This window comes from Cydia strobilella, chromosome 15, assembly GCF_947568885.1.
Source record: "Cydia strobilella chromosome 15, ilCydStro3.1, whole genome shotgun sequence".
Classification (NCBI taxonomy): domain Eukaryota; kingdom Metazoa; phylum Arthropoda; class Insecta; order Lepidoptera; family Tortricidae; genus Cydia; species Cydia strobilella.
The window spans coordinates 9,367,807-9,384,196 of record NC_086055.1 but is presented as its reverse complement, the minus strand read 5'-3'; the positions used below and the strand labels follow the sequence as shown (position 1 = coordinate 9,384,196).

The 16,390-nt window shown below is 35.2% G+C and overlaps 2 protein-coding genes across 2 annotated transcripts in view; both read left to right on the top strand.

Annotated features, from left to right (window-relative positions):
• The window catches only part of LOC134748027 (uncharacterized protein CG43867), a 425,760-nt gene that overhangs the window by 93,220 nt on the left and 316,150 nt on the right, over window positions 1-16,390 (top strand). The window contains exon 3 of the mRNA XM_063682745.1: window positions 10,767-11,105. Coding sequence (XP_063538815.1) covers window positions 10,954-11,105 — 152 coding nt within the window. The 5' untranslated portion in view covers window positions 10,767-10,953. The remainder of the gene's footprint in view (window positions 1-10,766; window positions 11,106-16,390) is intronic.
• LOC134748026 (uncharacterized) overlaps window positions 1-16,390 on the top strand; it is a 150,805-nt gene that overhangs the window by 5,545 nt on the left and 128,870 nt on the right. The window lies entirely within an intron of this gene.

The following is a 16,390-nucleotide window of genomic DNA, read 5'->3' as shown; positions in this document are numbered from 1 at the left end:
GGCCTGATAACATTAATCAAAGCACATAACTCTTGAGCCGGGGCCGGTCGCCAATTTTCTGGTCACTGCCCTTTTAATTCCCTTCTTGGCGGAGTAATTTTTCACTTCAATTGGGCCACGGTAAACAGATCACTATATTTTCGCCTCGTGATAAGAATCTAGAAGGGTTGTTTGTAGGTAGCGTTTTTACTACGATGGGTTTTTCGAGCGTGCGCTGCGATTATATGTAAAAATCTGGTAAAGTGGTAAAATTGTTGGGAATCGATTATAATTTGTTTTATTCGATGAAGTGGAACTGTTGATGGAGACCATAAAATGAGGGTATATTTGCTTACTGTTTTATGAAGTCGACTCTTTTTTGTTAAAGGTGCAGAGAAATTTAAACATTCAAACATCCTCACAAACTTCACGTCTATCGTATTATTATACTTAAAAGGATTTTTCAAACACAATTTACCGACTATAACAGAGCTCTACAGTCTACTGTCTAGTCTAATACATACATCTGAGCAAATACCTTTGATCAGTCACATCGCACAAGGAAATCCTAGGTAATCCCACACAGGGTTCGATTGGCGCACGATGCCAAACTAAGCTAAGACAGAGACAAATAAATAATGGACCGTTAATCTCCGTACACAGTAGCGTTCTTTATCATCGTTATAATTGGTGCTATTACGGGCTACGTGACGCGGTCTCAAACTGTGCTAAGGCATGACATCAAAATGATTTCGAAAAAGTTGGCACTAATCTGGATCTAGGCCTTGTCCAGAAAACCACATTACTTTACAAATTTTAGCCTCTAACGTCTCTCCTCTCCTCGCCTCGTGCGCTTGTTGTGTAATATTTTGTAAAGCGCTTTGTCCTTCGCTTAGCACCGTTTTATATATCTAATAAGCTATCTGAGCGGTGGCTCCTTAATAAATATTTATATCTGAGACGCCAACTACGACAATAAGGAATGCAATATTGCACGGAGATTACCAGTTTTTATTATTAAGTGTCTATTAAACCTACCTCCTGCCAAGACAGCTCGCAGCCCCTAGGTTTACGTAAAATCTAGGCACTCCCCTCACGTCTTAATCGTTGAATTCGATATGTACCTATATGTGTTTTTAAGACTTCTCGGTGATGTAATTAAATTAAAACAACGTTATTAAGATTGAACCCATATTAGACTCGTCATAGTGATATGTACAAACTGTTGTTATTACTGTTACTTTAACGCCATTTTCACAAAAATGGGTTAAAATCGAGTTATTCTTGTCACTCATCGCCATGGTTACGGTCGTCTGAGCCGCTCTCAAACCCTTGTTATAGATATAATTTTTTGAACTGACCCGATGCACTTACCTGTACTAACAATGGCATTGTTTTATTACAATACTATTATCTTCTTTTGTTCTCGTAGCCGCCAACCAGTTATTAACAAAAATAGGTAAGAAGTCCAATCAATTGTAACAATGCGAGTGCGACCCTGGCGGCACATCTGTTATCTCCAAATGCAAAACGTTTCAAGTGTTATTTTTCCTTCAAAGCATTTTTATTCTTAAGATAAGACTATGGAGCCGATAATATAATGAAATTTTATGGTATCCCGTAGCCGTTTTTCTACAGAGTGCATTCATTTTGAGTGTCGACGGTTGTAAAATGCAAAAAAATGTTATGTTAGGCATTATTTAGTTAGTGTATTTTGTAGTCTATTGTTAAAAAAACAGAGTCGTTAATACACAACTAACATTTCAAGGCGGTTATAATCTGCTTTTACTATGAGGTAGTTATCCTAATTTGTAGTTTACCACTCAATGGTATTATATTCTTGAGACTCTTTAAGTAAACAAGCTCAATTGGTTCAACTTCGACTATACCTATATATAGGTAGTATTTAAAATAACAAATTCCATAATGGGTCATCTACTGAATATTAGTAGAACGTAGCATAACATTTCTTGTAACAAACTATGCTACTCTTGTCGCCTGGCTGACGGGACAGATTAACACAAAAAAAGTTGATCCACTCAAATATTTGCTGATAGTGAGAAACAGCGAATTCCTATTCTAAATTAAGACTGGATTTCCCATTCCCCCGTTCGTTATCAATGATAGCTTCAGTTCAGTGACACTGGCACCTCATTAGCGGGGGCTGTAAATTGGAACATCCAGTGGCGGCCCGTTTGATTATGGTCTATGTTTGGGCATGCCATTGACGTGTTGACGGTTTTATTTGATGACTAAAGTAAGTAATTGTCTAATTGATGTCGATTTAGTTTAAGTGGGTACAGGATTTGCAAAATCACTAATGAAATAATTAAACGCCACTTAACACACAAAAAAATATTTACGTAGAGGAATGTAAATTACCCATCCCGCCAGGAACGGTTACGTCGGACTCATGGGCACAATACCGACCCTCGACGCCATGGTATGACTGTCTTGAACTGTTGGTGACGGTGAACATGGGATCGAAATTTGAGTTCAGGTATCGATATAGCATCTCTCTACCTGTCATTAAATTATGCCCCCCTAAAATCCGATGTCTGTCTATATTACTGTTTTTTTTAGCTAGTCAATGTTTAGCACGGTGGGCAATGTAGAAGTAGAAAAAATGTATACAGTATGCTTATTATATATGTATGCTTATTATATTAAAAAAGCTTGTGATTGAGTCATAAGTGTCCCTTCTGATTTTAGGCTTGCTTACGCAAGACAGGTCAGACAGGCCAATAGCAACTATGGGGAAAATGCAATTACTCCAGGAGTAAGTAAAGCTAGAGCCACTTATACCATGAGTGAACTAAGTACTTACTTATCTCTTATATGACTGGCGAAAGTGCGCCATGAATACATTAAAGTATTAGTTGCATTTGCTCCAGTGTTGCAATGCTTTGGCTGACCTTTATTATTTCCAATATTTTTATTGGTCACACTGAACCGGTTATTACTTTCCTTTCATGCAGGCACGAAATACATTATTGAAAAGAAACGACACTATTATACAATACACCCTGCCCCACGTGTTACTTTTGTAAATATTATGTATGAAAGAACCATTATTATTTAAAAGACGACCGAACAATGCTTCTCAAACTTAGCTCGACTGCGCGCCAAGTTTCGCCGGGATTGCTAAATAAATATTTAATATGCAAAGTTCAATTGAATTAAGTTTTGAATAAGTTAATTTGATGAATTTATTATATGTAGTGTTTGAAGAGTTATTACATCATTTAACTTTGCCCTCACTGCGCGATTTTGTAGCCTCAATATTTAACTTCATTATGTAGTATTAGTGGTTTTGAATAATAAAGATATTAATAATAATAATTTCCACAAGGATGCTATTCTGACGGCCATTCAAATTATAATTCGGGGTAAAATCAATCATCCTTTATTGCTTATACCTACTTGATGCAAAATTAATTCAAATTTATTTTAATGACTGGTTATGATGGTTCCAGTGCAACACAGAGTACTTATATTTTAACTAAACTAAAATTTTCTTCATTTTGTTTTACTACTTAGGTACCTAATTTTGTTACCATGTACCTACTTATAACATATATAAGAGCGCTGGTGGCCTAGCGGTAAGAGCGTGCGACTTGCAATCCGGAGGTCGCGGGTTCAAACCCCGGCTCGTACCAATGAGTTTTTCGGAACTTATATGTACGAAATATCATTTGATATTTACCAGTCGCTTTTCGGTGAAGGAAAACATCGTGAGGAAACCGGACTAATCCCGACAAGGCCTAGTTTCCCCCCTGGGTTGGACGGTCAGATGGCAGTCGCTTTCGTAAAAACTATTGCCTACGCCAATTCTTGGGATTAGTTGCCAAGCGGACCCCAGGCTCCCATGGAGCCGTGGCAAAATGCCGGGACAACGCGAGGAAGATGATGTACCTACTTATAACATATTAACAACACTCCTTTACGGATCGAATTAAGTTTCGCTGTACGAAATTAGCAATATTCAATCAGTTGCACAATAAATAAGTATTTACGAATGTTTGAGAACCGGTATACAGGTGAGACTAACTAATTTTGAATATCAAAGACCCAAGTCTATTCATGGGTTGAAGCCGGCTGCCGTTTAGTTGCGCCGCTCGCCGCTCGCCGCTGCCGCTCGCCATATAAAAACGGACTGTAAATAGTGAATATATTGTAACTAATTCATAAAACTTTACTAGACTCAATTAGTTAATCAATGTTATGTCCCTTTCTAATAATTACATAGTCAAAATGACTTAATAAGGCAAACGATTATTAGCCAATTGAGGCTTGTAGTGCGTTTATGAATAACGGCAATAGTGTTTGTGCTACCTACATAGCTGTATGTGTGAGTGAAATCGTTTACATGTTGTGTTTAAGGTTGGAACCAAATAACTTACATATTTAGTTTCATATGCAAAATTAGTATTTTGACGTGAGTGACTGATGTTGACTTTGGGTACCATTGTTTTCTTTATAAATACTATTAAAAACGCGGTATTATAATTGTTTATTTATACATGGTAAATATCCGGTTTTAATAGTATTAATAATGTAAATGACCAGGTTAGCTTGAAATAATTCCTTTCTTGTGATACAATAATTATAGAATTATATATATAAGTATATAACTCTTCATTCAGTTAATGGGCATCTATGCAAAAATACACCTAAGACTTTACCTAAGATGCAGCCGATTAGGGAGTAAGCATGATGACGTTTTCTGAGGAATCAAAACGAAAAATATGCTGTCGAATTAAGTAACATCTTCCTCCTGTCTGACCACTAAAATAACTCTTAACTTTTACAAGAGTAAGTCAGAATAAAATAACAAAAGATTTAGATCTTCAACAATATTACATGTCACAAAAACGATTTGGGCTTGTGTGATGTTGACGTGTTTCAACAAATTGCCTCATATTTATAATAAATAGTGCGAGAGAAAAATATTAGTCATACTTGTTATGGCCATTTTTTGCCCGGATGCTGCACTTCATGATAAAAGCAAGCCGCTTTGCACAGTGCTAGTAGGGACCAAACTGAGTGATTTGACCCGCAGCAGCGCAGGTTTCACCCCTTAAGAACAGAGATGGCGCCACTTCTTTAAAAAATATTTAAAAAAAATCTACAAGCTAAACCAATGAACCGATTTAAATGTTTAATATCTCAAATGAAAGCTCATTATATACGTTGCTTTTAAAAAAATACTCTAAAAATATATACTGATTACTTTCGACAAAAAACGGCATCTTAAGTTTTTTTTTTTACTCGATTGATAGTTTTTACTTGGTTTCTCAAAAAAAATGTATGAAACATGAATAGCTTAATGCATGTATATATTACTGAATAAATAACAAGTATTATAAAAAAAAACCCGACACCGATACCTCTCATACTTCACGAAATATAAAAGTTTGAATGTGAGTGTAAATTTCTTCAAAATATATTTCAAAAAATTCTACAAGCTTAACTATTTGACTGATTTCAATGTTTAATATCTCAAATGAAAGCTCATTATATACATTACTTATAAAAAATACTCATAAAACATATACTGAACCTTTTTGGCAAAAAACGGCATCTTAAGTTTTTTTTCTTACTCGATTGATAGTTTTTACTTGATTTCTTAAAAAAAATATTATGGAACATGAATAGTTTAATAAATATATATATATAGTACTGAGTATATAAAAGTATTACAAAAAAACCCGACACCGATACCTTTCATTCTTCACGAAATATTTAAGTTCAATTATGCACGTTCTTACAAATAAATCCTTTAAAAGAAATCTTCAACCGCAGTAAGTGCACTGATTTTAATATGAAATGTGTCATATGAAAAGAGATCACCCAATTCATTTTAATAAATAATTTTTTTAAATAAAAACTGAATAAAGTTTTTTCCTGGTGGTGAATTACAAAAAATATATAACAAATATAAAATTAGGAATTATTTTTATTTAAAGTGACTACATTTGTAAACAAAAAACTTAAATGTCCTCTTCGGGTTCATATTTCATATTTATTTATTGCAACCATGGTTTTATAGGTATTTCAAATTCTTGGTAGTTCCACATGGACCCCGTGGGGGCATAGTAATATTACATGCATACTTAGGATCTAATCTTAAATCTATGTGTATAATATAAAAGTAGGTCAATTTAGTAGTTTTTATACATATAAGCCGAATTGAATCAGATAATTGTCAGTGTATTAAATACAAAAATAAACGGGCAACTAATTATTATTAGGTGATGTCAAATTATATGGTTCACCGGTAGATGTAAGACTGAAAAAGAAAAGTCGTTTTGAAGTACTCGTACCATTCCAATACTACAAAATCACTGATCATACATGAACTGGTTGCTGTAGATTACTGTTGAATTATTTTTGTGCCTAGTTGATAACCATTAAACCTATAATTTTGTGCCAGACCTATAATTAGTGGTCAGCATGCAAAATAACCCTGGATTGAAAATTAGATTAACTTACTTTTGATTTATACAGCCACATTTGCATGATTTACACTGGGCTGTGCATGGCCAGCTGACGCGACGACACCCACAATGCATAGTTTCGCAGCCAGATTTGCAGCCTCAATGGTCCAAGAGGCTTAATTGAGACCAAATCGCTGTAACTGCCGACCATTCCGGAGTCCAACTCTCTTTTTCCTCAGTCCATCCCCGAAAAGATGTACATGGTATGGAAACTTCTAGTTTCAGAGCGTTTCCCCATATATGGCCCTCTTGGTAAGCTGCTCGAAGTGCATGTTTATAGAGAACAGCTGATGTAGGTGGCAGGGTTGGCAGGTTCTAATTTCTCGGCCAAATCAGATTTGTTCCCTGAACGACGCCCTCCATTGACTGACAACGAAGGTGGACAAATTTGGTTTTCGTACTGAAAGAATTCGTTCAGATCAAGCTGCCTTTCTCTGGCCACTATAAAAAGACGGGAAAATAGGAGTATGTCAACTTTTAAGTTTTTGATTTTGTCAGTTGTCAGGTGTGTAACTACATATTTTAATTTTAGTATAAAGTTACCCTATATTTGTGTTATTGTTTGGCCAAACGGAACACATAAACGTAAATGAAGTTCACAAATATTTGTTTGCTTCAAAAAACAAGCTTGTGACAAGCCTGCCACCTACATCAGCTGCTCTCTATAAACATGCACTTCGAGCGGCTTACCAAGCGGGCCATATATGGGGAAACGCTATGAAACCAGAAGTTTCCATACCATGTCCATCTTCTTGGGGATGGACTGAGGAAAAAGAGAGTTGGACTCCGGAATGGTCGGCAGTTACAGCGATTTGGTCGCAATTAAGCCTCTTGGACCATTGTGGCTGCAAATCTGGCTGCGAAACTATGCGTTGTGAGTGTCGTCGCGTCAGCTTACCATGCACAGCCCAGTGTAAATCATGCAAAGGTGGCTGTACAAATCAAAAGTAAGTTAATGTAATTTTCAATCCAGAGTTATTTTGCATGCTGACCACTGATTTTAATATGAAATGTGTCATATGAAAAGAGATCACCCAATTTATTTTAATAAATATTTTTTTAAAATAAAAACTGAATAAAAATTTTTCCTGGTGGTGAATTACAAAAAATATATAACAAATCTAAAATTAGGAATTATTTTTATTTAAAGTGACTACATTTGTAAACAAAAAACTTAAATGTCCTCTTCGGGTTCATATTTCATATTTATTTATATTTCTGGCTGGATTATAGGTCTGGCACAAAATTATAGGTTTAATGGTAATCAACTAGGCACAAAAGTAATTCAACAGTAAATCTACAGGCACAAAAATTATCCAACAGTAATCTACAGCAACCAGTTCATGTATGATCGGTGATTTTGTAGTATTGAAATGGTACGAGTACTTCTCAAAACGACTTTTTTTTTCAGTTCTACATCTACCGGTGAACCCGAAGAGGACATTTAAGTTTTTTGTTTACAAATGTAGTCACTTTAAATAAAAATAATTCCTAATTTTAGATTTGTTATTTTTTTTTATAATTCAGCACCAGGAAAAAACTTTATTCAGTTTTTATTTATTTATTTTTTTTATTTATTAAAATAAGTTGGGTGATTTCTTTTCATATGACACATTTCATATTAAAATCAGTGCACTTACTGCGGTTGAAGGTTTCTTTTAAATAATTTATTTGTAAGAACGTGCATAATTGAACTTAAATATTTCGCGAAGAATGAAAGGTATCGGTGTCGGGTTTTTTTGTATTACTTTTATATACTCAGTACTATATATATATATTTATTAAACTATTCATGTTCCATAATTTTTTTTTATGAAATCAAGTAAAAACTATCAATCGAGTAAGAAAAAAAAATTAAGATGCCGTTTTATGCCAAAAGTATTCAGTATATGTTTTTTGAATATTTTTTATAAGTAGTACATATAATGAGCTTTTATTTGAGATATTAAACATTAAAATCGGTCGAATAGTTTAGCTTGTAGAATTATTTGGAATATATCTTGAAGAAATTTACACTCACATTGAAACTTTCATATTTCGAGAAGTATGAGAGATATTGGTGTCGGTTTTTTTTATAATACTTGTTATTTATTCAGTAATATATACATGCATTAAACTATTCATATTCCATACAATTTTTTTGAGAAATCAAGTAAAAACTATCACTCGAGTAAAAAACAAACTTAAAATTCCCGTTTTTATCAAAAGTATTGAGTATATATTTTCTGAGTATTTTTTTAAAAGTAATGTATATAATGCGCTTTCATTTGAGATATTAAACATTTAAATCGGTTCATTGGTTTAGCTTGTAGAATTTTTTGAAATATTTTTTAAAGAAGTGGCGCCATCTCTGTTCCTAAGGGGTGAAACTGCCGCTGCTGCGGGTCAAATCGCTCAGTTTGGTTCCTACTATCACTGTGCAGAGCGGCTTGCTTTTATCATGAAGTGCAGCATTTTGTTCATAACAAGTATGACTATATATTGCACTCAGCTGTTTCCTAAAGCCAAGCCAACATTTAAATTAGTTAATAAAACATTGTGTCTGCCGCAGAACAGAAAACTAATAGACTGCTAAGTCAGGGCTCTGTAGTGTAGGTATTTATGTAATTAACTTATTTTTACAAGGAAAATTCATAGATGCTGTTGCCAACCAGTGCACTGGGACATTATCGCTAATGTAACATCAGTTTTATATCTTTTGTTGTGTTTTGTTAGATAGTCGGATATTCAAAATACAACTCTCTATTAGCCTTCGAGAGAAACAAAACTTTGCACTCTTGAACCGAAAAGTGAATATTTTTAGTCACTATTTCGCTTTTAATAGACCAACAGACAGCCTCTGGTTTCTAATGAAATTTTGCTGATACCTTTTCATGACAATATGCTTTATTAGTAACTGTAGAATAATATCGAGTGATCAAGTAGGTACAATCTTCTCCAGGATTATTTCCAGTTACTTTAAAAATAATATTATTATTTTCACGAGAGAACATAATAACCAAACTCCGCTTACAATTTAGTCTGTGGTTTTGGTATCTATTATAGCGTTTCTTCGCAACATCCGGTAATCTGAGGCTGAGACAAATTTCGTCCGGCAATACATCTGAATAGCGACAACGAAAATAGTTTTATAGGACGATATAACGAGCATGGTTTGTGGAAAACTAATGTGAATGTAGATTGATACAAATGAATGAAAAAGCTTTGCATTCGTTTACAAATCTAAAAAAAACTTCTTTAATCACAATGTATTCTCAAAAAAAAAGGACATTGTTGAATATTATATGGTATTTTAACCTGTTATATGTTCTTCTATTTCGTAATGGATTGTTGAGATCTTGTATAAATGTTGTCGTATTGGTTTTAGAAACTAGCGTACTCATTTTTGTTAGCGTGAAACGAAATAGGTATAATATACGAACTGGGCTATAACCGCGAAAATCGAAGTTCGTCAATTGCGGGCATTTTCCTCTGTCACTATAATTAAGTCTTAATGAGAGTAAAATAGAAAGATCCCCGCAATTTGCGAATTTCGGTTTTTGCGGTAGGCCCCCTGATCATTAATCATTAGACTGAATATATTTGGGTTAGGTACGTAAGAGCAAAGTATTCAAATTAGTCAGACTGAACTCTGTATATGTACATATCACTACTTTTAAAAACCTTAGTTTTGTTTATGACATGAAATATTAAGTACCAATCTGTATCATAGGTCAATAAAACGCGTTTAATTACAATTTTACTGTCCAATTTACAACATTTAAGAGTCCCCGGCATGCTCGGTTCTCCATACAAACGTAGTTACGCTCTCATTTTAATACGACTAGCTAGATTGCTCTGAAACTTTGTATTTACAATAGGATAAGGTATATCTAGGTCTGTAATTAGTTTATGTAGGTTCAGATACAATAGTAAAAAAAATAGAGCGAATCTTAGTTTTTCATACAAAACTTGTTTTTGCTCTATTTCGTTTGTTTTATATACTTACTAGAGCTATAAAAACTAATTACAAACCTCATGTCATTGTATGTCCAAAGTTTCATTCCAATCCAACACGTAGTTTTGAAATGAGAACGAAACTTCGTTTGTACGGGAAGGTGAAATTCGTCCGAGCTTGCCGGGGACTCTTAACCACTATGTAGAAGCCAGTCTAGTCCGCCGACAAATATATTAACCGCAATTCATAATACCCGTGTCGACATGTTTGGCGCTTTCAAAGGCTAATTGCCTCACCTTTGACTAATTCCTCACCTAGCCACACGTCAACTAATCTTCTTTCTTTTTCAGCGTTCTAAATACGGCGCAAAGGCACATTAAGCTGTGAAAATCAAGATGGCCGCGATTGCGCGCCAAATCCTGCGTAAGCGTCAGATGGCGCTTCCGCGTCCGTTCCGTTCGAAATAGTCATTAGTGTTTTGACAGTGGTGGTGTAGTGTCGTGATACTCGTGATGTGATATAGTGTTGTGTGGTAGAATGTCTGAGGAACGGTCGCGGCGGCTGTCGCAGCTGTTCGACCCGCTGGCGCGGTTCAGCGACCACAGCGGCGCAGGGCACTCGGCCAGCACGCCGAACAGCCCGAGGTTGATGCCGCGGAGGTCGAGAGATCCGCCGCCGCCGCCGCCTAGGTGAGTTGTGCAATGTGCAGGTATTCAGTAAAGCAATTAATTACTTAGAACATTTCTTAGGCCTGAAAAGGTGTTCCCATTTTTTCCTATAATGAATCTTAGCTAATAAAATTAATTTTTCTATTATAACCGTACGACGGGGTTTTGATATCCTTAAAGCAGTTTTCGAACCCCCGTTTAAAAATATTACTTGTCTAATAAAGTATATGATATATCAGTACTTACATAAGGTGACATATAGATACCTATTCGTATTCAGAGTTCGCTAAAGTAAACTGAGAGCAGTTAATATTTTATTAATATTTCAAAGGAAGAGGAGCTAGAAACAAGTAACTTCAATTCTTAAAAAACAATAAAATTTGTACTATTACGAGTTCTAATTATAATGTAATTAAACGCAATGCAGTAGCAGGTTTAGAATGAATTAAACAGTTGTTTTCTGCCTAGTCAATGGCCCAATCGCGTATGTAGTCAAGAAGCGTCCAAACCAAACCTCTTCCATTCTTTAAATACTTTATACTTAGTTCGATAACATACTACTTAAAATATTTGTCAACCAAAACCAGTTTTACTAAGCGCCACTTGCACCAATAACTAACCCGGGGTTAACCGGTTAAACCTGGAGTTACCATGGTTACCAGTACAATTTGACCCCGGGTTAGTAGGATGGTGCAAATTGCGCTAACAGGTTAGTTTTATTTATCAAATGAGCTTCGTAAAGTGACGGCATTCAACTTTGCCCTTTTACTTGACAATTTGCTATTTGATTTTAAACCGTGATCGACATTTGTAAAGTTGCTTTTTGCTTGTATCTTTTCAATTTCTTAAACTAAGTGGATGCAGTTGCAGTCGTTAATTAAGTTCGTCTTAGAAGTCAATTGATTTTGGTGCAATCGTTCGCAGTTCACAGAGGTGAAGTTTTGCATAATGTTATGCACAACTTATTAACCTTTAGGTGGCATTTTGATTTGTTTGGCATGAACATTATTAATACATTAATTTTATGCATATAGGTAAACATACGATAGCTGGTAGTTTATTTAAATTATTGATTGCTTGACGACCACTATTATATTTATCTGCATATCAAACTCGCTAGCTTGATAAGCCCAGGTTCCAGACCGCCGTCCCAAGTTCTAATCCTGGTAAAGCACAAAAGGCGAAACTGTAAAGGTTAGTTTGATCAAATAGCCCTCGAAGCAAAAATATCAAACTCCTAAAAATATTTGGTTGAAAGTACACCCAGCCGCAAAATTACATGGCCACTTTATGAATGAGAACTTATGTTTATGTTTCAGCTTGCTATACAATCGAAGGCTCATATCGATGCGACTTTATATGAATAATAATATGAACATGACCATAGTGTCATAATAATAAGATTTTGTATACATAGGCATTTTTGTGGCTCCTGAATACCTAAGGTGCGAGATAGCCCGATGTATATCATTTCGACTGATATAAGTACCTATATCAGCGGAAAGATTTTCAATCCTGGACATTTCTGTCCCAAAATATCGCCAGTGGACCGTTCAAGCACTGAGTTTCTTGCGATCTCGGCCAGATCGTCGGTCCATATCGTAGGAGGCCTTCCCACGCTCTTTCGGTACTCGGCTGTCGTTCAAGAACCTTTCCGCCCCGGCAGTCATGTGTCAAAAAAAAGTAATTTATTTATATTTTGGCTATACTATTGACCCCGACTATAATTGATCACTTCACAGTAGGATTAGTAGTGTAAGATAATTACTACTCTTGACCTGTGTGGGCGAATGCAAAATTGAAAGATACCGTTTAATCCGTAATGGATTAGGTACATGATGTAATGAATAGTAGGTACATACATAATTATATGAAGAGTACACGGAAAGAACAGGTCTAGTCACTTTTTTCGGAAAATGATATTTTCATCTCAAAATGTAGAGCTCCTAATAAACTATTAGTTTGCTACCACTGTATAATATATGTAACACAACTTTTTTTTAGTTAAAAAATACCTGGTCACGGAATTACCATACATTCTGACATGGTTCCAAATTTTAAAACAGCGATTACTCAAAATGTTACTAAAGTGACTAGACATGTTCCTTCCGTGTACCCTTCATATGAAATGAAACTTAGTATTAGGTACATGCCTTTTTATCCGGTTTAAAAAATTAAGAGGGTTTTAATCCGTTGGTATCTCCTATATAGGTATATACCTATTTCATTAACACGACTAGCTAATTTGAAAAACTCTTTTCATTTGAATGGGACGTATGTACTTGAATGTTGGTCTCATCGTCATTAACTACGTTATGATTTGATGATAGGATTCGGGAGAAATAGAGTTAACTCGTTAAACATTATAGCCACGCCTATTGTGATTTGCTTATTTTTGTAGTAACTCGTCTAGTAAGAACATTATAAACTTTTTTGTTAACTCTGTTCTTTTTTGATAAAGATTATTTGCGAAGAAATATCATTATAAGTACTTTGTGCCGAATGAAGTTCGTGTCCAGATATTTTTGAATGTACACGCAATACTTTTGTGGTCAAATGTAAACAAGAAGGAGTGGCCACGACGTAAAGTGTCGGTACAGTTAGCATCAAAAGTAGCGGATCAGACTACGCGTCAAAAGTATCTACTAAGTATAACTTTACACAAAAATAGGTATATATGTCTCTATATGTTGTACTATTAGATTATGCCGAATACTTTTGAACGCGACTGTAGCGTCTAGTTTGAGAGCGATCCGATACTTTTGGTGTGTTGTTTTATCCGCTACTATTGATGGTGACTACGGCCGTCGCGCCGAGGACGGACGCACGTTCAATGCCCCGGCTAGAACATACTGACTCAACCTATTGCGTTTCTAGAGTTTCTACTTATGTTAATTAAATACTTAAAGTAATGCTCGCCATTATTCTGCTTTAGTAGGTACAATGCTGCTGTGCTTTCGTGTGTATTATTCCATCTATTTTAAGAATGCTTGGTTAGGTATGTTTTATTTCATTCTAAGTAAATTTATGTATGTTACGGGAATAAAATTAAATATGCTCTGTTGTAGTGTATTGCATCTAGTCATTTTTTGACATCATTATTTCGGGCTTAACATATATACCTATATACAGTATTCTTTAATTTGCCTTCGCCCGAATCGAAGTACTACGTCATATTTACTGCTCTCAAGAACATTTTCAAACATAATGATTCGTTTTTAGGGTTCTGTACCCAAAGGGTAAAAACGGGACCCTATTACTAAGACTCCTTTGTCCGTCTGTCTGTCACCAGGCTGTATCTCATCAACCGTGATAGCTAGACAGTTGAAATTTTCATAGATGATATATTTCTGTTGCCGCTATAACAACAAATACTAAAAAGTACGGAACACTCGGTGGGCGAGTCCGACTTGCACTTGTCCGGTTTTTTTTTTACTTTTCAGCATATAAGCTTGTGCGGTGTTACGGAGGGTTACTGAAATATGTTTTACTTATTTTCACTCACTAATATTCCATGGAACAATTGGAACAAATAAAATTAATACAAATTATAACTTTTATGTAAAAGGCTATGTGTAGTCAAACTTTTCCAAGTAAGTACTTATTTAAAATTTTCACGCGTTATTTTCCTTCGTTATACGAGCAATACCTGACGTACCTACTGTGATTTATATTTTGCATTAGTTTCGCTGTTCGAAATTAATAAAGCCTCATTTGACGTAATCCAATAAAAGCCTAGGCTTATGGTTCGTTCAGTGGCATTTACCCTAGTCCTTATTATCATGCCGTTAAAGTTTTATTTCGGTGAGCTTAACTTAGTGTTTCAATTTATACCTACTTAACTATGACTAGTAGGGAAAATTGTGAATTTAAATTAATGAACTGCATGGATTTATTGCATCAATTTTGGAACAGAGATTATCGTTGCATGTTTTACGACTTTCCAGTTTTAGGGCGGCCGCAGATGCGACGGTTTATATTCATTTTCGTATGCAAGATTTAGTGGTCGCCGGGATTTATTTGAGTCGGGACTTGTCTAGTTTTATGACGTAATCTAACGCCAGGGAAATGGAGATATTTGTTAAAACTGGTTTTTAAATTATCCTTTTAATGAAAACCCCACGAAAACCCTGGGTTTATATTATTTAGAGTATTTTTTAGTGTTTTTTTATTACGATATTATATTTTATTTCGCTAGCTTTTGTCCAGAATGGCGATCCCTTTAAAAAATGTCACTGTTTTCATCTCTCTTAAGTCTAAAGTTACCAGTCATGCACATTAAGCACCTACATGGCGCAAAAAATAGGATGGCGCCGTTTTGATATTGAATTTAGTCTAAATGACCTTAATATATTTTGGAGTTCATAACACTATAAGCAAAATATTCCTGTCTCATTTGCTATTTGACCAGAATACCTATATTTAAAAAATCTTAATTTTAAGATTAATAACCATGTAGGAACTACTCAGTAGCGTAGTTAGCACAGGAGCGCCGCGACAGTATATCGCCCGCGAGAGCCGAGCCTACAGCACGTCACTTTTAAATATTATGCAGCTCATCAGAAGACTAACGTCTAACTAAGCAGTTCGTTGATAATTGCATTAGGACAAAACTTTATCACTCATCGGTAACTTGCAGCTTAGAAGTTTTAATTCGTTTTGAATTAATTTGAAGCACACAAGGATTTGTGTCTCAAAAAGTATCTGAATCGCAGCATCCTGTCACACCAACACTAGGTGTCCAACTCAGCTATCGAGGCATCTTACATCAAATCTTTCAGTATTTTTATTATGCCTCTAGAAGAGCCTTATCATAATCGCTAAATATGTATACTCTATCAAGCAATTTCCGTTAGTAGAAAAGAGCGGCAAATTTAAAAAATGTAAGCGCGAAGGGTTAACGTCCCAAAATTTGAATTTCGCGCCTTTTTCTACTGACAAACTTGTTTGACCGGTTATATCTACATGCGTCTGTAAAGCATATATATTGGTCCGCATAATTTGCGTATTAATTCGTTTCCATTGCGCACGTTGCCCCGATGCAAATTGTACACATTTGTATTTGAATTGTTGATCTGGTTTTCGGTTCGCTGCAGATTTTATTCGGCGCGTTAAATATCTACGTCTGGTATGCATCGTGCTTTTTTTAATTAATATTATTTGCGAAAACAATTCAAATATGAGTGTTTATCTTTAATATGCGCAAATATGATTAACGCAGTTTACCTTGGCCTAGTTGGCAATAGGCCTGGATTCGAATCCTTTTGAGAGCATTTGAGGGAAGTGCGACTGTTCCATAATGTTTA